Raw genomic sequence first — 26,572 nt, forward strand, 5'->3', positions numbered from 1 at the left:
AGAATCTTTGCATTCACAAGTGATGTTTATTCAGAGAGGGATGAAAATCTTAATGCAAAATTAGTGCTTTTTACCTAATGCACCCAAGCCTGATTTAAATAATGATGCTACTTCAGAACAATGATTTAATCTGTTAGCTTTACAGAAATTTAGGTAGAAGTAATGAATTTTGCCATTATTGACATACCAGGGTATATACTCGTAGGCAAAAACCAGAGACAAAAACTGAGAATACAATTACAGCTGATTTCACCATGTTTTCAAGTAGCTACAAGAGACTAGCTAATTTCACATAAGTATAATAAGAGGACAGAAAAAAGAAACAGAAATGCAATACACAGATCTTGGAGCTTGCCTTCCAAACTATTTCACAACAAACTTCTCCAACAGACCAGCAGACCAGGAAGGAACAAAATTTCCCCTCTCCAGACTATAGTAATCGTGAACCTTTCCCTACATGCTCCATGGCTTGAGAAATAAGCTCTTTTGCAGAGTCTGAAGAATAATAAAGACTATTGCTTTTATGCAAAGCTATTTTATTTGCAAATAAGAACTATTAGAGTATAGTATCTTTGTACAAAATAGGGGATGAGGAATTAGAAACAGAGGAAAAGATGTAACATTTGAACACGGAATGACAAGGAAACATTATGGTTTGACTGTGGAAAGACAAATGCAATTTCAGGATGCGTTGAGTGAGCTATTTCCAACGACAGGACCACATTAGTCCTGCTGTACAACGTGTTGGTGATATTTCATCTGGGGTCATTAACATAACTTAGTTATGATGTTCAAGAAACATGATTTCGTGGTGATAAGCTATCAGAATGCAGAATAGATTAAAAAAATATCAACTAACTGACTACGTCAATATTAAGAAGTTAAACCTGCTCATAAATATTCTGCTTCACTGAGGCTAACTGGAAAACACCATCACATATCCATACTTTAAAACTCTTACCATGCAAACACGGTGCTGAATGCAGCAGTCTGGTGGAAAAAATTCCCAGTTCATGATAATTCAGCAAGTGTGCCCAAGAATTATTTGGTCCTTCTGGACCATGACCATGATAAGGACCGATTTACCAAGCCAGATACTGAGCGCCAGCAATCAGGGCAATTCCTTGGCACTAAATATCTTAGAATAAAGGTAGTCTCTCAAGTCATGATGTTGTTTGTTTCATCCATGATTCTGCCAGCCATAATTTTGGAACAACCATGAAATAAGTTGTGTTTCTGGACCATGACACAAGTATAACCAGAGACAGTGCTGTAGTGAAGAGATTTCAAAGCTTGCTAAATAGGTAGTTTTGGTAGCTAAACCAGTTCTGTGAAAGAGTCAGTGCCACAGAGGCTCATTTTCCTTTTCGGGAAGGAACACAGATTAACATACATGGAACTCCATGTAGTCATAACTAGATGCTCCTAATACTGTTCAGTACGAGATTTTGATGACAAATACCCTAAGAAAGCTTGTCTGTTGAAGAATGAGGGTTGAGAACCGTTGATTGCCTTCCTGAAGTATTTATATAAAGCAAACACTGGGGGGCGAGGAAAGCTAATAAAGCTAATGGGCCACACTGGAAGAATAATTTGGGTATGTAAACTGTAGGAATAAGTATAAGGTAGAAAGTAAAATGAGATTTTGAGCCAGAAGAGAAATAGGGAATTTCACAGCTTTCCAACAGCATTATGTAGGCTAAAACAAGTTCTGTGTTGAGACCTCATCAGTCTATGAGGGGGACTTTATGCATTTGTCACATGCACCAATTTTATGACCTAAAAGGTCCTTCCAGATGGATACTCCTGAGTGAGACCAGGCATTGTCTTACCAAGCATAAGGCACTGCCCAGCAGAGTATGAGATTCTGCCTTACTTTTTCGTAGAGCTTCTCTTCAGTATGCTTCTCTATTACATTACATCAGCATCCTTTCCTACCTCAAGAGATTATATTTGTTCTCAAAGAATTCAAGTTTATGCTATAGTACATTATAGGTTTTAAAACTGTCTCAAGAACAATCCTAAGAACAATGTGCAAAGATGCAGCTGCAAGAGCTGCAAGAGCTGCCTCACTCATAACTACCTCACCACATAAGTTGTTATTAAACACCAGGCTCATACGAAGTATTATGTTCACAATTAGATCTTCAGCCACAACACACCTGCACCTGAATGTGATTTGATTCGGAAGAGCACTCCTTTACATTCCAGTAAAGGAGTTGTGCCAGTTGTGCCTCTCCCAGAACAACATATACAAAAGAGAATCTTGATTCCTCTCTTTTGATCAGTAATAATCTTGAAGGAAAACATACAAAATGAGACATAGTTTGGATACTAATCAGCATTGGAAAGGATACATAAACAATGAGAGAATAGATAAGTATTAATAATTGTTCAGTTACAAATACTGCACCAATTCTTTCCTCAGAATCTATTTCAACAAAAGAAATATAAGCAGAAGCCTTGAAACTAATTAAAAATTATAACAAAAGTGAGTAATGCAAGGCTAATGAAAGAAATATAATGTTAACATTCAGGAACCTCATAGCAGGTTGCACTGAGTTTAGGATCTCCAGATTTACAGTGAATCAATACCAGGTGAGTTACATGGCCACGCTTTGCTGAAAGATCACACCATAGTCATGTGTTTCTAAATGGATATTCCAGTAGGGATATTTGGTCACACTTTTTAAGGAGACAGCTGTATGATATACAAGAAAACTTTCTTCCACTCTCTTCAAAGGCAGGATTCTAGAAGTAACCCTTAAGAACTCTATAGTAAAGAGCAGCTATGCTAGTAATTTGTCTTAACACTGCAAAGCATAGTTTCATGATCTGATATGTGCTGCATGACATGCAACGTGTCTTCTTCATTGCAGCTTCAAAACCCAAAGATTTCACTCTTCTACAATGTATGAAGTGAAATGAATTATTCCAAATTCATTTTAGACTTGACGTTAAGCGTATAAAAAAAAGCAGAGAATGGAATTCAAGAGATTGTGTCTTCTAATTTCTCATTAGAAGTGTACAAAATAGTATGGACTACCTAAAACAATCTTTAGACAACAATAGAGCCTTAGGAGTCCTAAGCTGCAACATCTCATTGTTTAGAGAATGAACAAACCTGAGAGATCTCTAAATGGAGGAAAGAGAGCTCTGTTACCCTGTAGCTGCATCTTGTAAAATTATGTCTGCTAACAGGGACCAGAGGAGAGCTACAGCTTTTCCTGTCTCCTTGGTACAAGTCCACCTGGATAAGCTTATTTCATTATTCCTTAATCACCTAACACCAGGTGACATCTTTGTGATTAATAACGACTCTTAAGAGCTTGCTGATAACATTTTCATAAAATTAATATAGAAACACAAATAATCATATCTGTTTAAATACCATTTAGCTACACATGTAGTTTTCAATTCTCAAGAATCTTTTTATCTCATTCCTGATCTACTGGCCTTTGTTCTTGCTGTTTAACGTTAACCCTGAATTTAAGTCTTAGTGTTAGCACTATTTTTTTCAGCTTCATCTCAACTCAATGTTTGCATTTGTAAGCAAAAACAGTTTAGAGGAGTAGGCAGCTTAACTGAATTTGATGTCTGCTATGCCGTACATTTATACAAAGTAACCTAAAAAAGACAGCGTTTTGCTGAGGATGAATCTTTAATCTATTTGATACAGAAAATGTATTTGAAAAAAAGTTCTATAAAACAGGTATGGGCAAGTGTATATATATTTAGTCAGCCTACCACCAAGCAGTTGTGCATACTTGACCTTATCTTTTCCAAACAGATCCAGGACACAACCTTTTTGTATAATTCAGCCCATGAGGACTTACTTTGATTTTTTTCAGGATTATCCAAAATACCTCTGCTTATTTCCTGTGTTCTTCAGATCTCGGCAGGATATCAACAGATACAGCTACTGCCAGTAAGTATCCTGAATTACCAAGCGGCTGGAAAAACAAGAGTCCTTATTTTGGCATAGTTCCTGCCGTCCTAACCACCAGTGTGCAACAGTTTGGCTCACCTTGCCATTACTTGATTTAATCAGTTCCTTGAGTCCCCTGCTTGGCAGGTGGTAAGGAAATAAAATTTCCCCACTTCGTGGAAGACAGTCTGCAAAGAGCAAAACAAACCTTTCTGCACTGCGGTCTTTTTATTGAAATCTGAACTTGTATTTTTTTTTTAAAAAAAAAAAAAGATTTTTGTCCTTCTAAAACATAATCCCAAGCAGTTTTGTGTTTTATTTGTCTCTAGGTTTTTCCTTGAGTAATTTCCAGAATTAGCATGTCTGTCTCTTACCAAAACTGTTCCCAACAGATGTTACCATGATCCCATACACACCCATAAGAGATCCCATAAGAGATGGACTCTTATGTTCAGCACATTTTATAAACAGCCTGCAGTTCACAAGATTAAGGGAAACCAAGTGTTCAGGTTTCTCTGATTCTGACAAGGACAGTATAAGATAAAGATTCTTCCATGTCTTAAAGTGTGAGCCAACCAAGCCACACTGCAAAAATGGAAAGGGATGTTTTTCAAAATTATTAGTGGTAAAGAATTTATAAATCTCTTGGATTCCGTGACAGTAACACACTTTCTTATTTGAGATATTAGCTGCCATTGCTACAAAGAAATAACAAGAAATTTCCTCTTATTCTGCAGTCACTTTTTGGAACTCTCCAAAAGCCACATAGACTCAAGTGAACAATTATTATGTCCAGTACTTATTAAAAGGTAAATTCAATGCCTGAAGGAGGACCTGTATTCATGCTGTTCTCTATCATCACACAAAAGAGAGCACTAATAGCATGAAGCAGATGACAGACAAGGAAAATGGAATATTTTGTGGTTTGGATTTTACAAAACTCAGATCTCAAAGTGAAACAGGAGCAACTAAACAACCATCAAATTCTCAAGCCTTCTTTCAAGCATGGCCTTGAGTGTAAACACTGTACACAACTGTCACAAATCATCCTTTCATCGGTATAATCAGAGTAAATATCACCCTTGAAGAGTATCCACTAATTACCTTGTTACTTGTCACCATCAGCAGTCGATGTGCACAGTTTAAATTATAGTTTAGAGGTAGAAATTAATAGTTTAAAGGCAATGCCTGTTTTCATACTAGAATGGTGGCAGTTATCAGATTATTCATGTAATTATCTTTTAATACACAATAAATCTGTACATTGAACACTACAGCATACATAAATATGTGTATACACACACATAAGTGGTTTTAATATATATTATTAAAGTTTCTCACTTCTCTTATTCTTTAGCTGAAGTATATAAGGAAAACCGACCACATATGGGCAAATCTCTTGTGCATTTTCTGATTCATATCCTATGATTTCCAAACTGAAGAGTTACAGACTACAAAAGCAGCAAGCATACCTACAATATCTTGTTGGTGCTGTGCAATGTATGCCTTAGGAATCACTCACCAGATAAAAGCATAACCCAGTAATGCTTTCCTACAGACTAAAACACAAAGCAGACATCTGAAGCTGAACCTACCCACTTAGTTTAAGTGAGTTGGCCACTGGGATGACGGTCACCTCAGAACAGTAACCCTGCATTTATTTTTTGGCCAGCTGTCTATCACAGTCTCAGAAGTCCATCTCTCACAAATCTATACTGGCAATTTCATAAGGAATTGCTAGTCCTAGACAAAATTCAAGAAATTAATTTGGATGTCTATATCGAAAACTGTTAACCAACTCTTTGCATTCCACTGAGTGGTCCCTTCATCCTGGATGTCCTTGAATTCTCTGACTACTTTGGGAAACTCTTTCCTCCTGATAGCTCAATAGGATCTCAAAATTCTTCATCATGCATATAGTCATCATAGACCCCCTTTGAGCCCACCTGACATCATCTGTGATTCCTGTAGGACCCAGTTTAGGAATTGTAGTATCATAGATTAGTTTGGGTTGGAACTTAAAGATCATCTAGTTCAAGCCCCCACATAATCCGATTATGTCATTATTCACACTGATAGTTTCTGGTGATCAGATTTGGATTTATTGGCTTTTTCTTAGTGTAAGGGGGACGAGGTACCACCCTATAACATTTGCCTGGCTATTGAGGGGCAACAACTCAGTTGTCTCTTCACTTGATGGGATTCACATCCACAACTATGCCTCTCAGTGATATGCAATTAAAGCATGGTCTAATTGCAAGGCCACAAGCTATGTTTGGCATCCTTCAGGCCACTCCTAAACAACAACAAATAGCATAACTCATGAGTTCAGAAGGAAAGCAAACATGAAAGTACTCACTCTTCTGTTTAGAGTACTTGTATGACAGTCATATATCTTTGACTTCTGTCCCTGTATCTGCTACTAACAAAAAGTATAAAACAGTCACTAAGTAAAAAACAAAATCCCCCAAATGGGACTGAAATAAACAAATTCCTTTCCCAACTGAGTGCTCTAAGTAACCTGCAAGAAAATCAGTGTCATAAAAATATGGTTGTGAGAAGGACTTGGAAGTCATCTCAGCTATGCTCAGAAATATTAGTCTGATTGCCTCATTCCTTCCAGTCACAGAAATGCCACAGCCTTCACAGACAGCCCATCTCCAGAATTATCTCCTTTTAGTATTCAAAAGATTTCTTTAACTGAAACATCTCTTACAGTAGTGTAAGCCCATTCATTATGCTTCGTTCACTCTGCCCAACTCTCTGAAATAACCTCATATATATTTGAAGACTTTTATCAGTTTTTTCATAAATCATATCTTCTCTCAAATAAACAAATCCAATTATTTCAACTTTACAATATTTGCTGAACCGAATCTCAGCTACAGCACACAAAGTTTAACCTTGCTTTGTATTTTCATGGGAGAAGAGAAATGGAGAGTTGAATGCTCTAAGATTCAAAAAGCTGAACTGAGGTCTCCCCACACGTATGTCTTATATAAGAGCTGGGCACCAGAGCTACTTGGAAAGAGTGAATCCTGATCACTTCTTTCAAGGAACACTACCTATCTAGCAAATATCTTCAGGTATGGAATTTGGACTACCGGCTGTCCTTGTCATTCTGTTCAAGCTATCTAAGAGAAGTTAAAATGCAAACTTCTGTAATCAGAATTTCTCATTAACTTACCATAATGACAGCTCTGATGCCAGCATAAAGCCTTTCTCACCCTTAGTGATGCATACTTTGGGACTGTACACGAAGCTTGGCAACCCAACATTGGGGTTTGTGTTCTATTTCAGGTTCAGGAATCCAAAATATAGGAAGCAAATACAATTTGCAGATGTCAGAGATGCCTGTATTCAACACTGGAACACATTGACAACACCTTCAAGTTTGGAGAATGAATAAGCTAGTTCCAGAGCCATGAACAATAATATAGTTGCACTTGTATGGTTGGGCTGCCCTCAGTACCCTTGATGGAGCACACCACTATGCTCTGCTGGGATGCAGCTGAACTCATCACACTACCAAGGAATTCCAGTTCTCTACAGCAGATTCTAAGGAAGCAAGGGAAAGGATTTATCTAAATATCTTAAGCATAGCTTAATGCTCGAGTCATAGGAACTCTGTAGCAGTATTATCCCAATTCAAAAAAGTACTCAGGCAGGAAAGTAGGCATCAGTCAGGTAGAATGAAGTCACATATTCATGCTGTGCTTAATCACTTAGTTAAAGTACTTTTCCTGGATTTTAACTTAAGATGGTCAATCCTTGAGAAGGGCAATAAATTAACAGCTTGAAAAAGATTGGTAGTCACAGCACCTCTAATTAAGAAAAACATTGTAGGATACCTCAAAGACTGTAGACTTATTTTTCAGACTCAGTGTTTCAAAGTGATTTTAAGATATGCCCATCAACACCATTTTGGATACAACTACTTATTTTGCATTTGTTGTGTAAAAGCTAGATAGAAGAAGTGACAGCAATTTCATTCTGAGATTTCTTGACAGTTGGATGTCTTACGGCAGTTAGATTTCTTGGCTGGTCAGGCAGCTGCCAAGACAACTCTCATCACCTTCAGCACTAGGAGGATGATTTGGCTTTCAAAGGGCTATAATTGTCACAGGACATCAAGACAATATAACACAAAATGATCTTGCAGGTAGCTGGAATCCATTACGTTATGAATTTTCAAAAGTTTAGGCAAGCCTTGAAACTTTACTGTGTTCAGTAGCAAGCAGGTCATTAGTGTAGTGCACTCTTGGTGTTCTTGCAATAGCAGGCATTGATCTGTCATTTAAGGCTCACTCTTTGTAGGCCATGACACAGTACTCACTGTAGGATAACACTGGTAATAACATATGATCGTCACTGCAGACAGGCTAGGATAAGAGCAGGAATAGTACTAAGCATATAAAAGCAAACATTAAAATCCATTTATATATCATCTTAGAGTTAGCCGGGATAACTATGTTAGATGACCAGAAAATATGTTGGATGTACAAGCTGGGACTTTTCACTAACAAATACAACCAATAGAAGCAAATCTATTGTAAAGCAGCCAACACACAACATTTTTATTTTATTCCATTAATTCCATGAACTTTCTTGTCATGTGAAAAAAAGCACTTTAAAGATAAAACACAACACCAAGCATAATATTACCCATAAACTTACATAAAGTGACTTGCTAGCACTAGCTTCGGAGCTTTATCTGAACGGCAATTTCAAGACAGTTCTGCCAAACAGAACACAATACTTAAGATACTGTCTAGAGCAAGCACTATCTACAGCATCGACCACAAATACCTGAGCACAGCGTTGGGAATACCAGATTGGTGGAGCCTGTGTTACCTCTGAAATGAGCTATCACTCTAAGTTCGCCATAGGAGTACAAGATTGTAGTCTAATCTCGCAGAGAGAGTTGCTGCTCAGCTGGGTTTATTGGGTTGGGTATAGTGTTAGACATGCACTGAATTTTAGTGTGACAGTTAGTATCTCGATTCAGCCTTTTGCTATAATGCACAGAGACACACATCTCTATTCTGCACTGTTGACCAGTGTAAAGATTCCGTATGATGGAATCTTTTGCGGATTTCCACTAAGCTGGGTGGAAGCATGGATCTGATGGAGGGTAAGGAGGCTCTGCAAAGGGATCTGAACAGGCTGGACCGATGGGCTGAGACCAATGGCATGAGGTTCAACAAGGCCAAGTGCCAGGTACTGCACTTGTGGCACAACAACCTGGAGAAGGACCTGTGGGTGTTGGTTGACAGCCGACTGAACATGAGCCAGCAATGTGCCCAGGTGGCCAGGAAGGCCAATGGCATCTTGACCATCTTGGCATCAGAAACGGTGTGACCAGCAGGTCCAGGGACGTGATTCTCCCTCTGTACTCGGCACTGGTGAGACTGCACCTTGAGTACTGTGTTCAGTTCTGGGCCCCTCACCACAAGAAGGATGTTGAGACTCTGCAGCTTGTCCAGAGAAGAGCAACGAAGCTGGTGAGGGGGCTGGAGAACAAGTCTTACGAAGAGCGGCTGAGAGAGCTGGGGTTGTTTAGCCTGGAGAAGAGGAGACTGAGGAGAGACCTTATTACTCTCTACAACTACCTGAAAAGAGATTGTGGAGAGGAGGGAGCTGGCCTCTTCTCCCAAGTGACGGGGGACAGGACAACGGGGAATGGCCTCAAGCTCCATCAGGGGAGGTTCAGGCTGGACATGAGGAAAAAATTTTTCATGGAAAGGGTCATTGGGCACTTGAACAGACTGCCCATGGAGGTGGTTGAGTCACCTTTCCTGGAAGTGTTTAAGGGATGGGTGGACGAGGTGCTGAGGGGCATGGTTTAGGGATTGTTAGGAATGGTTGGACTCGATGATCCAGTGGGTCCTTTCCAACCTAGTGATTCTATGATTCTACAATTCTATGAATTATGTTTAATTGAAACATGGTTTCCAAAAGCGACGTATTTATAAGGTCTCTAAGATAGATTGAGTGATGGTAGAGCATAACTGAACTATGAAAGGAAAGCATTTACACATAAGAAATCTCACTTCAATCAGAAACTCATACAGCTAAGCTCTTAGCAGAAACTGCCCACCATGTGTATTTGCTGCCGAATTCTATAAAAAGCCTGTAAAGCTTTTTCCAAAGTCGGATTTCAGATAGAAGGCTTTAGCCTGAAGGACAGCTAAGGAATAGAGGTACATATCACTGGAGAAGCTATAAAGCTTAGGGGGGAAAAAAAGGGAATATACTGATACGAACTTAACTGGACTTGGATGTGGCTCAGATTTTTGTCCAGGAAAATATTCTTTACTATTTATGATTTAATATTCACTCATCTAAGGATTTTTAGATGTAGAAAAGAAAAATACAAACTGACAATCATTCAGAATCTTGAATGTTATCAGATGCTGACATTAACTTAATTTTTCTTCTTCTGAGAGGGAGCTTCAGAAACTAATTCATTCTTTAGAGACCTCTTAGAGAAAAAACCTTTTGTGAACAATTTTTCCATTTGTTCAAAATGTCTTAGAAAAGATTTACAAATAGCAACAATGTGCAGTTTCTTCAAACAGAATAAAACATTTAGTATGCCACTTGGTATATCTCTTACACCCACTTTAAAGAATTAAGACCCAGAGGAAATCGGGAGACTAAGAGGAGATAAAAGGTTTGTTGTCTATTTTGCTCTTCCTTCTCATAACTAATTTTAATACCAATGGGGTAGAATCAACTACAACGAAGTCAGTGAAGTCATTGTTTGCCCTAGGGGTAAATAATAGTGGACTGTGAGAGATTAATAAGTATCTGGAATGGTAAAGTATCTCTAAAGCTTGTGATATTACATCTTCTCTTTGGTGCTAAATAAATAAAGGACAAGATTCCAAAACCCAAGGTGCGTTCACTAAGAACTGATACAATGGGAGGAACTTAATTTGTCAAAACATATTCAGATGAGCTGGCCATCCTAGGCCAACTTTGTTCCCAACGGTGAGAAGTCAACACTTTCAATGTGCGATTGATCTTACTACACAGGGGACATCAACAGCAGGTCAAATGAACCTCTCCAGGTATAGGAGGTTAGCTGAGATTACAAGTACCCTCCGTGTTTCTGTAATTAATAAGTCATATAATAGACTCTATAGAAAGTTATTTCCAAGCATTAGCTTTCCTGAAGCTTAAAAGAAAAGTCAGCAGAATCATTATGTAATGATTTCGTAGACACATCATGACATTTCTGTCTGATAAAAATATTTGCCTGTAATATTTCATTAAATTTAAAGTTACTGTGTAACAACTATAAGAGGTTGACGGCTGCCAAGAGCTGTGAAGTTGCTGAATAGAATGGTATTTCTGGAGCCTTGCCCAGAGTTGAGACAAAATTTGACTCATCTTCATGCATACATATGCAATATATTGCCAAACTAAAATAAGGATTTAACTCCATCACGAGGTTCTAGTGATATCATGTTAGAGCTAAGAATTGATTATAACATCAGTAGAATCTTCTAAGTTATTCTGAAGAGAAAGGTGATGTTTCCATAGCTATTGTTGGGATGTTTGTGACCTTGAGTTGTGTTCCCTCAGAATGCACATGCCTCAAGCACTGATTCAGTTGTTGGTAGCAGGATAATTATAATTTGAGCTCCATTTTGTTTCTTTGTACTACTTCACATTACACCGGCAAACACTGCAGTGAGTAGGAAATACTGTGGCTGGGAAAGCTATGCATCCAAAAAATTCAGAAACTGTAGATAGGAATTGAGTGAGATCAGTAGTGGTGAACACATAATGTCTATTTTTGCTTTCATTTTCAGCTAATAATCTTCCAACAAAAAAATGGAGTCAAAAGATTAAAAAAGAGGGAAAGGAGCAAAGAGTAAATATGAAAATTGCATGGAATTTACATGACATCATTCTCTTCAATCTGCTTATATGTCATAGTATTTTATTGAATTTTTTTTCTGACCTATCTGTTCAAACTGTAAGCTTCTTGCCATCTATCCTGTCACTTACTGAATGCTCATGCACTTTTGGCTACAGGGGGAATCTCAAGCAAGATCTCTAGGCATCACCATGATACAAGCAGTAACAAGAAATACCTTCAAACAGCTAAGTGACTAATCCATCTTTTTTGATAGTTAATCCTTTGATCTGCTTGCTGAAGAGATCAGTTAATAACAACCTGGGAATGGAGATAAGAAATCTTTTTTTTTTAATTACTGAAGCACCACTTTTTCCAAGTATCACATCATCCATAAGAAGATGGAAGCACTAAACCCTATGAGTTCAAAGGAGTTCCATGGGTTCTAGTCTCTCTGTTTCTTGCATCTACGTAATTTGATTCCAATACTTCTACTGGATAACCAAGCAGGTTTCATAAATGCTTGTAGTTTTACTGAGAAAACTGTTCTGCAGTTTTTCGGATGAAAAACCTACTTAACTGCTGCTCTGGATTTTTAAAAAGAGTTTGTGAACAACAACACAGTGAGAAAATTACCACCATGCACTGTTGACACTATTGCACTAGCTTTAGTCACAAGGCACATGCTGGTCAATTGGGTTGCAACATTTTGTCATACAGTAATTACCACAGTGGGGGAGGAAAGGCTCAGAAAGACCAAAAGGAATTATAATTCAGTGTTAAAAGAGCATTAACAATAAATACTGTAGCACAATACTGTCTTTTGTTATCACTATGCAGTAATACATTACCTTAAGTTATTCTTACTACTTTGTCTAATTACTATCAAGAAAATGCAACATTTATTCTTACCACTGAGAAGCCAATGTGGAAAAGATATCACTGGTTTCAGGTTCTTGGAAGAGTTTCAAAAGTTCTGGTTCAGATGATAAGTCAGCAAGAATTCTTAACTCAATATGGGAAAAGTCTAGAAAACAGAGCTGTAAAAATATATCTATTGCTCTAAAATAAAAACATCATTGCATTTTAACCAAACTATCACAAATTAAAATGCAAGCCTGGACTGTTCAGTCATTTCCTCACGCTCAGAAAACCCAGAAAAGGCTCCTCCTGACAAAGTTACATTCATGCAACAGATCAGAAGGTGTCTGATTCCTTCATTATCTTCAGGCGTCAATTAATCTTATTAGCAATTTGTTTCTACTGACAAGGCTTAAATATCATCCACTACCAAAGCACACTAAGGAGTACAAATCCTATAACGATATTAATTGATACTAAGGGATTTGACAGCCTTGTAAAATACAATGTCATCCAAGGGAGAATGGAAAGAGGATGACAGAACTGCAAATATTAATATGTATGAGAATAATGATACATACTATCTTACCTGCTGCTAAAAATGTATATCCTTTCTTTGAAACAAACAATGTTCTTGGGGAAATAGTTACTATTTGCTCTTCTTTTCCTAGACAGGAGATAGACATTTAAATTCTAAACCCAGTCCAAAAATACCATGATGCAAACTACAGGAGGTTGTAAATGCTAACAAACACACAACTAAAACCCACAAATGACAGTGTAAGCAACGTAGCAGAGCACCAGCTGCCAGCATCACAATTATTTTACACTATCAGTCATGTACAACAACTTTATCTCTGCTATTCTTACAGTACCACGTCTTTTTCAAAGCCAAACCCTTCACCAAACCCTAGCTAACAAATATTTGCAATAACGAACACTGAACACAGATTACTTAGTGCAGGAGGCATTCAGATGAGGAAGGGTCTATACAGATGAACTAAAATATGTATTTTTCTCATCTCTGAACATGCTGCAGCAATGCATAGGGGAATACAACACTGAGAACATACAGCTGACATAGGCATCCCAATTCTAATGACTGAAAGGCCTTATAGTATCACAAAACAATAATGTACATTGATAAGGTATTAGAAACTCAGTGCATTCTGAAAATACCACCTGCCTTGGCATAGAAAGAGATGGTGGTTTGAAATACAACAGAATTCATCTGATCAGCATAAAAATGGAAAAAGAAGTGTGTCTTGATACAGGAAAGAAAAACTTAGAAATACAGTTTTGAGAAGTACCTGCTAACAGAATTGATTAGACTGTTTCCAGCAAGGTCTGTGTACTGCAGTTATGCCTGGAAGCTCAGGTTTACACAGACACCACTTGCACTTATTTTTTTTTTTTTTTTTAGAACAAAGTCTAAAATACTCATAAAAACTAATCAGGTAGATAAAATAAAACTGTCATCAAGGTTTTAGGCTGTCTCCAACAGACTCCTGTTTTATGATCTGTATTATTTCAAAGGCAGGGAGTGAATAGCTGCGGAAAGGCAAGCCTGCCCTTATCAGAGAACCAAGTGCAACAAATTAGCAGCATTTCCCAGCTATGGCTGTAGGCGTTCAAGAAGGAGAGTTTATGTTGGTGTATCTCTCTCTTATACTTGAGTCTATTATTGTGGCTTTCTCTCTGTAACACTTCGTTTAACGCTTTTCTAGACTTTACTTTGATTGTCTCTGAATCATCTGCCTTAAGTCCACTTCCATTATCAAGACCAACACATCTGACTGTGATATGTGGTGTGTTGTGATGTGTGTGGTGTGTGCTGTGCAGTATGTGTTGTGCAGGGTGGTGTGTGGTGGTGTGTTGCCAGTTTGATTAAAATGACCCAGCTTTTACATCTCCTCAGGAAGATCCTTATGAGCTGAATGCACACAAACCTATCCCTTAGTATTCATTGGAATTAATTTGCCTAATTTCATCAGGGAAAGGGAATACCAAGATAGTCCAGGGCGAAAAAAAATATTTAAATAGTCCTAAACTTTTAGATCAGTGCTGCAACTGCAAATTTTTTGTGGGAACAGCCAGCCAAAGGTCATTGATTTAAGTGATAACATATACGTAAGCATTGATAATCTAATCCATTCATTAATGCTGAAGCTGTTGGTCTCCTTAAAATATAAGATAATCTAGTAAAATAATTGAATAAAATCAATAAAAACATAGATTACCTTTTATGTACTGTTTCTTTGTAATTGTAACTGGATGTTTGGAGATACCTTGAATGTTCTACAAATGGGAAGAACAAAAATGCTTAAGCTCAAGTTTACAAAACACATCTATGAACAGTTTACAAGCAGCATAAGAACATTAGTGATGCTGATACCAACAAGTTTTTCCTGTATAAGAAGATTAATCACTTTGCCTTTCAAAGGACTCTTCTCACTTCTGTGATGGTAGAAACTTTTGAATATTTGCTTTTCCTTGATGACTGGAAGCTCATAAGAACTACTTCTCACGGGCAGACTTTCTCTAACCTCTGGATGCACCATAAAGCATAATTAGAAACCAAATAAAACTATTTTTCTTCATATTTTAACCTGTATTTTTTACACATTGTTAATTACTGTCAAGAAAAGAATACGTGTGAACTCTGCCTTAAGCTAAAGGAACAGTCTTCTTCAGTCTCTAGAAATTCTTCTAGTATCTATTACCATTTTTTTTGAAATGCATGATAAAATAAAGTAGGAACTCTTCATTTACTACAGGATGTCATCTCCCAAGGCTAGAAGTGAGAAGTAAGTAAATCAACAAACATGTGGGACCAGATATAACAGAAGGTTTTTCTTCAATGATCTGGGTTCATACACCTCCAGTAAAGCACAAAAGGTGAAACATGATAGCTTTCTCATGTCATTTTATGTCATTATTCCTCTTGACATAGAAAGGTAACACATGACGAGATGATGTGTATCAAACTTCATTTTTGTAATTCCATGCAATTAATTTACAAGTGGTTCAGGAATTAGATGAACAAACTAACATTAAGTAATACTGTGAATCCTGGAGCCTGGAATAGCGCCATATAATTTCCAAATCAGAATGATAATTTTCTATGTAATTTTGAACTGAAATTTGTTATTTTAAACTTAATAGGGATGTTATCAAAAGCAAAAGCTATTGACATTTAAAGTGGAATTAAAAGAAAAATCCCCAAAACAGAACAGAAACATTTCTAGTCTTAGAATCACCCTTAAAGATCTACAATTAAAGCTGAACATCTGCAACAGTACCATACATAGAAAGAGACAGGAAACTACTACATAATATACAAAACATTTTCACAGCATGGGTAAGTTAGAAACGCTGCTTTCAATCCATCAATATGAAGTTTGATTCAGATGAAACTCTTACCATCTTTAATATTTTATTCTTCAATTTCTAGAAGCATTTCAAAATATAGTTGTGGCAACGCTATTAGCCATATTCTGAGATAAGCAGCTGTTTAACCTGGGCACAAAACTAACATCTCTAATGATGATCATTGATTTCTATCAATCATAAGCTGGGGAGAATCAGTGCTTACTCATATGAATAATATGCAACTTAAGTGGCCACGGAAGCCAGTGGATCCTTAGAAGTTTAGAAAACTAAATCCTTTATTATGCACCTGGACATGAGTGTGTCAGGCAAATTTTACACATTTAAAAAACCAATACTCTGACTTCAATCATTTTAGTGGTAGAGATCGTTGCATGGACGTTGCATTAGGATTTACACTGGTATCAGCATGTTCCTTAACTCGTTAGCTTCAAAATCCTAAATGAAATGAAACAAGTAATAGTTTATTTCAAAATCTATGATGGTAAAAATAAACCACTAGATTGCCATCTTGTTTTCACTTACAGCGTATGCGGGAAGTCTGCTTTTAATGCAGTTTTAGAAGTGTTACTAATAACGCTAGTAAGTAATTGCAAGTGCAAAATGTACTTTCACTTGTAAATTAGTTAACAACTCATAATTCAAATAAATCTTCAGAAAATAAGTAACTCAAGAAAAATGAAAAGTGGTAATGCTTATCTTTAGGCTATTGGAATAGCTTAATAGACTCCTCTCACCTAAATTTAAACATCTTTAGGCTAGTCATTTGTGTGAATTAAGTGTCTAGAACCCCTCTACAGTCACAAGACAAAGACAGGAACCTCCAGTGGCTAGTTCAATCTATCTGTATATGACACATTTACAGCAATTTGACCTAAGATTCCCCTAAAGATGATGGTTTCTAAGAATTTGATTATCAAATTTGATGAGATAATTTTAATTTAGATACTTAAAAGGATGGAGAAATAAGAAGACGATCTCAGAAGAGTCTTTCAAGTGGAAAGCTTTCCTGTGCTCAGGTTGAAAATTAGGTGACAGTTTTATTGTATCAAAAGTAGAAGATTAATGTGGCTTGAGTAATTTACCATTAACACCTTGGACTACATAATACAGCCTGTACTTTTGCTTTTAGGTACTTCTTTCAAATATGTTTGTGCAAAACCTTCACATATCCAATCTGCAATGTGACTGCCATTCCTCATTGCTAGTAAGGTGCATCCACATCTTGTTAGAAGTTATAGAGAAACAAAATTGCTCTCTGAACAATTATGCTCCAACAAACATGAATGAATATACTTGAAACAGAGTGATGGAAAAGCTGGTTGTGAAAGTTAACTATTAATACTCCTCTTCATTGTTTCTGAGCGAGGGGGGAAAAAGATAAAGTTAGTCTGGTGGATGATTAACAAGAAAACCCTAGCTTTGGTTAGAAAAAAAAAAAAGTCAGTTAGCTCTAAGTGGACCTGGTAAAGAAACAGTAACTGTAACATAAAAAAATAAAGGAAACACAGAGAAAATCAGACTAGGAGTTTGAAATTACTGCAGTAGTTCGGTTGAAGAAAATCATTTTTATATAAAAAACATACTATAACCCACAATTCATTTCCAGAGGTTCCAACGCACAGAATAGATGAAGCCAACGCCCCGGTTTCAATTACATTTGAAAGGTTGTGATGATCAGGAGAGGTGCTGGATGAAAGCAAATGTTGCTTCTGTCTTCCAGGAGGGTGAGAGAAGGATGCAGAAACTATAGGCCAGTCAGCCTCTCCTCAATTCCTGGGAAACATCTGCAAACATATTGGAGTCAAGAAGATAATCTGGGTTAGTCAGCATGGGTTTACAAAGGGAACTCATGCTTAACCAACAACAGCCTTCTGAGATGACAGGACTAGCTCAGTTGATAAAGGGAAAGCAGCAGATGTTGTTTACCTTGACTTTAGCAAGTGTTTCAAAGCAATCTCTCATAAAAGCCTCATAGACAAGTTGATGAAGTACAAGCTAGATAAGTGGACAGCGAGGTGGACTGATAACTGGTTGAACTGCCAGGTTCAAAGGGTTTTTATGAGTGGCACAAAGGCCAGCTGGAAGCCAGGTGCTAGCAGCGAGTCCCAGTGGCCAATACTGTTCAACAACTCGATTAATGACCTAGATAACAGGACCGAGTGCATCCTCAGCAAGATGGCAGAGAATCCAACACTGGGAGGAGTGGCTGATACATCAGATGGCTGCTCTACGATCCAGAGGGACATCAAGTCTGGAGAAATGTTGTTGAGCTTCCATTTTTGGTATCCAAAGTTCTACATCTACATTTGCAATTGATTATGGATTCCTTCCTAGGTTAAAAACCGGTACATTTTTTCCGGTTCTTTCAAACATATTGGATAAGTTAACTTTGAAGTTAGACTTCATCTAACCACAGAGGTTGGTGGTGAATTTTACTTATTTCTTACCCTATGTTGATCATATTTCCTATGTTAAATTCTGCATTCAGCTATTTATGTTGATACAGCTGACCCATACCTCTCTCTCTTCTTCTTCACACACGTTTTCAGGAGCATAAATTGCTATTTTTTGAGCAAACCATCTCAATCAACCCTGGTAACTCAATAGAAACAGATGCCTATATATGAACACAAAACCATCTATAGCCATGGTATATTCTTTTCAACTAGAAAATAGCTCATTGATCTGCTAACTGCTCAGATCTGCATTTTTAAATATCTATGGAATATCTCTGTCTGAAGATCTACAAACTACAGGGAGGGGAACAGAAAAAAACAACAGTAAGTTACTGAAATAAATGGGAATGCATGGAGGTGGCTGCTGGTAATCCTATGGACATTTGATTATGATTAATTTCTGCACTGATCTAAGGACTTATTGAAAAATAAAAATAGAGACAAAACTTACTACTAAGATAAGAGTATACATTCATAAATGTATACAGTATGGATGTGTCAGGAGGGAAGAATGAAACCATCCAATGTGTTGGACTGAGCAGATACAAGGAGGCAGTTAGCCTTTCCTCTCATCTGCCAGTTAGGCCAGGTACAGTTATACTGTGTACATCCATAGATGTAGCAACTAATCCACCTGCTGTTACAGTGAGGTAGAGTGCCAAATACTGGAGGAAAAAAAAAGACAACAGAGGAATTAATTGTTGTTTTACTGTGGCTACCAATGCCAGCAAATAGCAAAAAACAGCTGCATTTCTTATAAGCAAGAATATTTGAGACCGGGATCTTGTCAGACTTAATACTTTAACAGCAGTTGCTTCAGGAATTCAATTATTTCCTATTTCCTAATACTTGAGAAAAACATAGATTTTCCCTTCTGTTTGAAAAAAGTTCAGAGCAGTGAATTTCTACTTTCTCATTAAATGTACCACTCCAGCAAAAACTGCAGCACTATAAATCCAAAAGTTTATGGAGTCTCTCTTAATATCTTCTTATCCAGGAGGTTTATAAAAATAATTAGGCCACAACTGTTCTCTTTGAACAACAGCTCAGCTCTGCACAATAAAACATAAAGTAAGCTTTTAAATTCTTGGCATCTGTTTGATGACAAGCATTGTATTACTTTGGAAGCAGAAGTAATACTTAGGTCTGTAAAAGCAGATTTCATTACAATGATAACAGCTGGGTAGACAACAACTCCTTTAAGATTTATATTCTGCATTTATAATTACTTTTACTTTTTATTCTTGTAGTGGCATTTCCCCCCCCTCCCCCCATGTATTTGCTTCTTTAAAATTTTCTCACTGCATTTCCTTTTCCAGTTGCCTTATCTTGCCCTCCACAGGGCCACAACTCTTGACAAATTGTGCTCTCATAGTTCCGTTAATCTGTTTCAGAAGGAATGTAAGCACAGGTTCAGTGAGCTGCTTCCTACCCATCAATACTGTGCTCACTCCTTTGTTAAAGGCCAAAGCTGCTGGAGAAATAACGAGGAAAACTGCATGCTGCCCAACATGGTGTTCTCGCAACACAAAGCAACTTCCAGTCCAGAGGGCACTCAAAATCTCCATTCACTTAATTTGTCTGGCATCTCCAAAGTTGGTGGAAACTCACTTATGAGAAGTTACAGAGTGGAAAATAATAATAATAAAAAAATTACCTTCATGATTTATATTTTGGAAAATGGCCTTATTTAATTATTGTCCATAGCAGAATTTGTTTATCATTGTAAAGGAATGGACAGTTATTTTCCATGACTTCTATATGAGACAAAATTTCAAGACAGTCTGTAGATCAATACAAAGAGAAAAAATGAAAACGACAAGGTCACCATAGCAATAGCAGCCTGGTCTGTATGTGTACGTGCATTCCTGAGCAGATCTTGACTTGTGTGCAATTGCCACCTAGTGGCTAGTTAAAAATTAAAGACAGACTACTATTTTTCTTGTCAAAACAAACAAAGAATTATACAGAATTCTGGTAAAGGAATTTTTAATTTTTGGTACTAGTTACTGCCTTTCAGCAGTGTACAATCATTCAATCTTAATGCCTTTCTTGCCTTCCCTCTTGCCTTACCCAACAGCACAGAATTATCTGGGTTTTCGATGTCAGTCAAGTGGGAAACGTAGAAGTAATTAATCATCTTCCCACAGGCTTAAGCAGCTTTCAAAGTGAATACAAAGGAAGAAGAAAAGCGCAACCAGAAATACTGACTTCTTATGACGGAGAGTTGGTCATAAGAACAGTGACTCGGTCTTCCTATGACTAATCCTCTTTCTTCCATATTCTTTCAAATTTAGACCAGGCAATAACCTCAGGTAACAATGTTGTAGCAGCACATGAGAAAGTACCCAATGAGTGATTTTTTAAAATAACAAAAAAACCCTCCTATTTTACTAACACATTGAGATTTAACATGTCTGTGACAAATTATTTTGTCAAGTCGTGGGTTCAGCCCAGATGCTTGGTTGTATCTGATAGATTACTGACCTCTGCACTCCAAGCAAGGGAGTCTATATGTAGGCAGCTCTACAAATCTTTCAAAGAGACAAAGACTGCATTTGTTTCCTATATATAAATAGACTAAATTAAATTAGTTATTTCATTTCATTTTCCTGCAAGAAAATTACACTTGGAACATAAGCTCTGTTAAACTAATGCTCATTAACAGAGGAGGCTATTAAACTCTGGGATGAAATCCAAGAAGATATGATTTAGTTTTGGTGAAAAAAATGGTGCTAAGGCATAGAGATAACTCTGGCAGTTGGAGCTAGTAAACATTGTAACAGTTATACGCTAGCTATACAATATAGCTTTAGAGTAAACAGAGCCAGGGAACACTGCCCAAAGGTACAAATGCTGGACCTTTAAACACATGAAAAGTTACAAGACTTCCAGACTGGAGGAATTTACTTTCTAAAGAAAAGATGTAACAGTTGTTCTATGTAGGGGTAAAATTTAGCATCTCAAACAAGACTGTTCCACATATTGTGGAATTCACTCAGCATATGTTAGCAGGGGATTCCTCTTAAAAGGCTACAAAAGACTGTGAACAGAAGACTGATTGAAGGAGTTTAAGGAAACCTAAATAACCATGTCTCTTTCTTAGCTCACAGTGAGGAAAGGACATTTTTTGATTTAATAGAGAGGTCCCTAACTATGAGTTCTTAAGAGTCAGCAGAGCATCGTGTTAGTACAGGACTAAGAAAACTGATGCCATGTCAGAGTCTGTAAAATGACCTCTGTCCTGTTCTATCTTCAGTAACCCTTATACACACAACTGGGGCTTTTGTCGTCGTTGTTCCAAACCTGAGTAAGTGCACCCATCTTCAAAACTCCGTGCAAAACTTCCTGAGGTTTTATAAAATTGATGCTGAAATAAAGAACTGGCAAATTTTTCACTCATTGACACAGAAAAAAAGAACTATCTGCAGAGAAAGCTGAATGTTAATAAGGATGTAAAGCCACAGAGATAACTTTCCTGAAATTCTTTGGGATGCCAATGACAGAGCTTTTGAAAACTGGTAGTCTGAAAACTGGACCATCAAGGACAAAAGGCTCTTTTGCTGTACCTAACTTTTGATCTTCCAGTGTAGTTCATTCTCTTTTTACCATTCCTCGTTTCTGTCTCCTCCATTTTTTGTCTTGTCAGAACTCTCAGATTTTTGGGGTTTAATTTTTGCTGACTGAGATTCTGAAGGAGAGAACGATGTACAGTAGAACACTGTATAGCAAAATAAACTAAATACCTCTGTTGTGTTAAAATATAATGAAACCTGTGCTGAGATCAGAATTAGACTATGCTATGTCCTTGCAAAAAAAAAAAAAAGAAATTCAGCCATTAGAGGAATGTGTTAACACCCCCTACTTTTGAGTTTGTAAGACACGACACAATCTGTGGTCTGAGATTTTTTTTTTAATTGTCCTGTCAGAACACGTCTGCAAGCTTCGAGTATTTCCAAAAGTGTAAATCTAAAAATCTCACTAATGGAATACTTCATGCGAAGAACAAAAAAATCTTCAAGCAGAATTTCTAGAATCTTAATCAACTCACAAGAGGTGCCAACAGGCAACTTCATAACAAATAGGCACAAATATTTAAACTAATATAGAGATCACCCCTGTGTTTCCGCATATTGCTGAAGATTCAATTTGAGCAACTGTCTTACAGATGAGGACAGTGAAAACAAACTCTGTAGGACACGGGCTCTATGAAACTCCTCAAAGCAGAGGTAAAATGACCGTGACCACACTGAGGCTTCAAACGATGCCAGCACAGACCAGTCTCAAGTATAAGAAAATTGTTCAGCCAGGAGCTGAAATTTGCATGGATAAACAGGGAAGAACGGAGACTGATAGACTACAAGTGAATAGCACTACTTGCTTCTTGTAACCACAATAGCATGCTAATATTAAGCCATTCTAAAATTACATAGAATTAGACAAGAAAATTCCAGGAGACACCACACAGTATATAGATTGACTTCTGTAACAGAATAAGTAACAGATACTGCTGTAACTACTTTACTTTAAAAACACCTTTTAATTTGTGAGGTTGTGAAAAGCTGCATGGCTAAACCAACACTGATTTTGATAAAAAACTACGCCAGTTTTTTTTCTTGTTAGCTATGTTCTCCAGTCACATTCAAATTAGAGAAAACTAACACAGCAGTAGCACTAGCTATATTCCAGCATGGATTTCTACAATGTGGTCAGTGCACAGTTTTGGCTCCTACCTGCAGCATTCCCAAAACATTGCTGCAAAAGTCATTCAGAGGATAAAATGAATCAGCATATAACCAGCTACCTTAACAGAGCCCACTCAACAGTAGTAGGCACTTAAGTGCTGGCACTTTAATTATACATAGAGTATCAAAATGTAGTATCTTCAGATTTTAATAGAACAGGTGTAAGTACGCAGTGCCATCATCTCTCTAGCACAGAAGTTTTACAGGGACTCTTTTCTCCTATTTCTACAAGTCTAAGGTCTTCTGCCAGAATCTGAAGGAGAGTGAAGGAGGAATTCAGTCTCCACAGTCAATATTTCATAATGTGCTAAAAATACTTCAGCTGATATTATTCTGAGTTGTACAGAATCTTTCATTTTTGAGCTGTTGATTTTAATTGCTTTATACATGTCGGTACTTACATTTAGTTTGTAGAAGAAATAATGACATAAAATGCAAGCATCTTGTATGCTGATTACTGCATAGAAGCAGATTTACACTGGCTAAACATTATCTTTCTTTAAATAGGATACAGAACAACTATACATACAAAGAGAATCACAAATAGAAGAGAAGTTTTATACAGATTGAACTGCTCTTGGTACTACAAAATTATAGCTCAGATAATGCTCCAGGCTTTAGTAAGCCAAGTGGAAATGATTATGCTATAAAAGGCAGTCCGTGTATTGGATACACCACACTTGCCATAAGATTAATGAATTTATAAACCAAGAGCCTTACTACAGACAAAGGCAAAAACGTGCATATATCGCAGAGAAGGAATCTATGTGTACATAAGATGCCAAGAGAACAAAGGCTTATGATGCAGAAACCTTATTTCTGCATTTGGATATTAAATCCACGTGATGACGTTGCGGAGCATCCGACATGAGTGTTACGATATGAACAACAGTGATTTTCATACTGCATGTCTCAAACCAATAACTAGGCACATCAATTTGTAATATCAAGGTAATGTAATTTTTCATCATGAATATAACTGAGCTAAAGTCAACATTCTTATTCACTCATTTCTAAGTAGAATTTCCATATCATAAAACAAAAACTGTAATGAGTGAGGGAGAAAGAGAAGAAATAGCAAATTTTTGCCTCCAATGTTGCAAATATGGTTTCTTTAATTTCCAAAGCTTTCACTGAAATATCCTTCTAAAAAAATAAAGCAACAGCAAAGAAGACTATGAAAGAATCAAAACTCTAAGTATTCATAAAATTAGATACTATTTTAGTACTATCAGAGCAGTCATAGTTAGCATGACTGAAGAATATTGGAAAAAATATACTTAAAAGAAACATGGCACAAAAATATATTCTGAATGCAGGAGATATTCAGGGAACATAGAACAACAATAACAAGCAGCATGCGCACTCCGGCTTTCTCCAACAGCATATCACCTCACCTGAGTGACATTTTTTTGCATTTACTAGAAAACATGAAACTAAATGGTTTTCATCCAAGAAAACACAGACATTCTCACCTCTGTTGAGAACCTACCACTATTTTAGTGAAGGCCACATCAGAGAGTACTTAGCTAAAAATTATTTTTTTAGCCTAGATGATATTATAGAAGACTTTCGTCAAGATGTTTTATACGAACCTGTAATATATCTGATGTCTGTATCCCCAGTAGTTTCCAATAAAAGTAGTTTTTTAAAAAAAAATAGAAAACACCCTCAAGTAAGGTCAATGCAAACATAAAACCCATACTGTCTGTCCATTTTCAGTTAACATTCATTTCAGCAGGAGAGTGTATGGAAACAAGGTTACAAAAATAATATTCCAAATAGTGCTGTTTCAAAAGCAGCCAAGGCATTGGTTCATTTCTGCAAAAACAGAATTAAAAACAAGGAATATGTGATCACATCCCTGGTCCCAGACATGGTGTCTGGCTCAGTACATTGCCTCAGGTCTGACAAAGCATGGTTCTATGATTCTAAAACTCTCTAATAGCTGTTAAGAAAAGGGACGGGGGAAAACAGGACACTTCAAATTTGTACAGTGGCTCACCAATATTAAAACAACTTGTGGAACATCCTGTTTGTTCTGGAATCTGATTGTGACGATAGACTATAAATGCTCAGAACAAGCCCTGGTAATATCACAGATCAGTCTGCAGCCTTAATGAGAGGTCTGGGACAAAATGCCTGAAAACTGAGAGCTGTTAGAACAGCACGCTTCTGACAGTCTGCCTTGTCAGGTGTGTGTGTGTGGGCATGGTAAGGATGCAAAACCTGTTGGGACAGTGTTATGAAAGGGAGACAAACAGGCAGCACTTCATCCATACTGTCCATAAAAGATCCCAAAAGTATTCCAAAATTACATTTGAGTTTTATGTCAGAAAATAATTAGTCCGTTCACTCCTGAAGACAGTCCAGAAGGGAAGTAATATAGATGCAGTATGGATAACAAAACTACCTGGTTCGCTAAATTAATTGACAGAACAGACTCATTTTTGACAGCAATTGCTCAGAGGGGTTTCTACTTCAAGAGACTGTCTCTCCCATTAGAACGAAAACCAGATGGGTAATTTATTATTCATACAGAAAACCCTAAGGGTAACAAATATTTTCTAATAAACAAGCATGCAATTCTCTATCATGGATTCACAATGAGAAAATATTACTTATGTCTTTTGGAGAGACTGAGGAGACACTGGCACAGATTGCCCAGAGAAGCTGTGGGTACCCCATCCCTGGAGGTGTTCAGGGCCAGGTTGGATGGGGCACTGAGCAGCCTGGGCTAGTGGGATATGTCCCTGCCCATGGCAGGGGGGCTGGAACTGAATGAACTTTAAGGTCATATCCAAACCAAAGCATTCGATGATTCTATATCCAGTATTTCAGGGGGTTTATGGTACTTCTTTGAGCACATTAACGTTCAACATACCCTAATTATCTTCTCTTTCAAACTACATTCCTGCTTTCCCAATTAAAGGCTAACATACTTCTTTGACTGATGGGTTAAATTATTTTATTTCTTTGCCTGGTAAAAGCATTTTTCCTGGGGAGAAATAGAAATGCTTCCTTTTTTTTTTTCCCTCTTGTTCTGAGAAGGTAAAAAAAAAAAAAAAAAAAAAACTATCTTCAGTATAATTTTTTGTTGTTAAAAGGAAGGAAATGCCCCCTGAAGCCCACCACTTTATGCTTTTCAGTTTAATGTAGCAAACATCTTCTGAAGTATAGAAATGTAAACTCATTAGTAGCATTTTAGTTCTCTCTGCTGCAGAAGCCTGAAGGGAAGAAACTTTAATACAGAATATCTGATTCTAGCACTGGAGATTATATCTTAAACCAAAATATAACATCTAATTAGAAGTAATCT

General features: G+C 37.1%; 1 protein-coding gene across 1 annotated transcript in view; it reads right to left on the bottom strand.

The window, feature by feature from the left end:
• Window positions 1–26,572, bottom strand: part of POLN (DNA polymerase nu) — a 97,655-nt gene that overhangs the window by 43,799 nt on the left and 27,284 nt on the right. Inside the window, exons 15-17 of the mRNA XM_009562014.2 lie at window positions 14,900–14,957; window positions 13,249–13,326; window positions 12,711–12,825 (exon numbers count right to left, since the gene is read on the bottom strand). Of these exons, the coding sequence (XP_009560309.2) occupies window positions 12,711–12,825; window positions 13,249–13,326; window positions 14,900–14,957 (251 nt within the window). The remainder of the gene's footprint in view (window positions 1–12,710; window positions 12,826–13,248; window positions 13,327–14,899; window positions 14,958–26,572) is intronic.

The sequence above is a fragment of the Cuculus canorus genome, chromosome 4 (genome assembly GCF_017976375.1).
Source record: "Cuculus canorus isolate bCucCan1 chromosome 4, bCucCan1.pri, whole genome shotgun sequence".
NCBI lineage: Eukaryota > Metazoa > Chordata > Aves > Cuculiformes > Cuculidae > Cuculus > Cuculus canorus.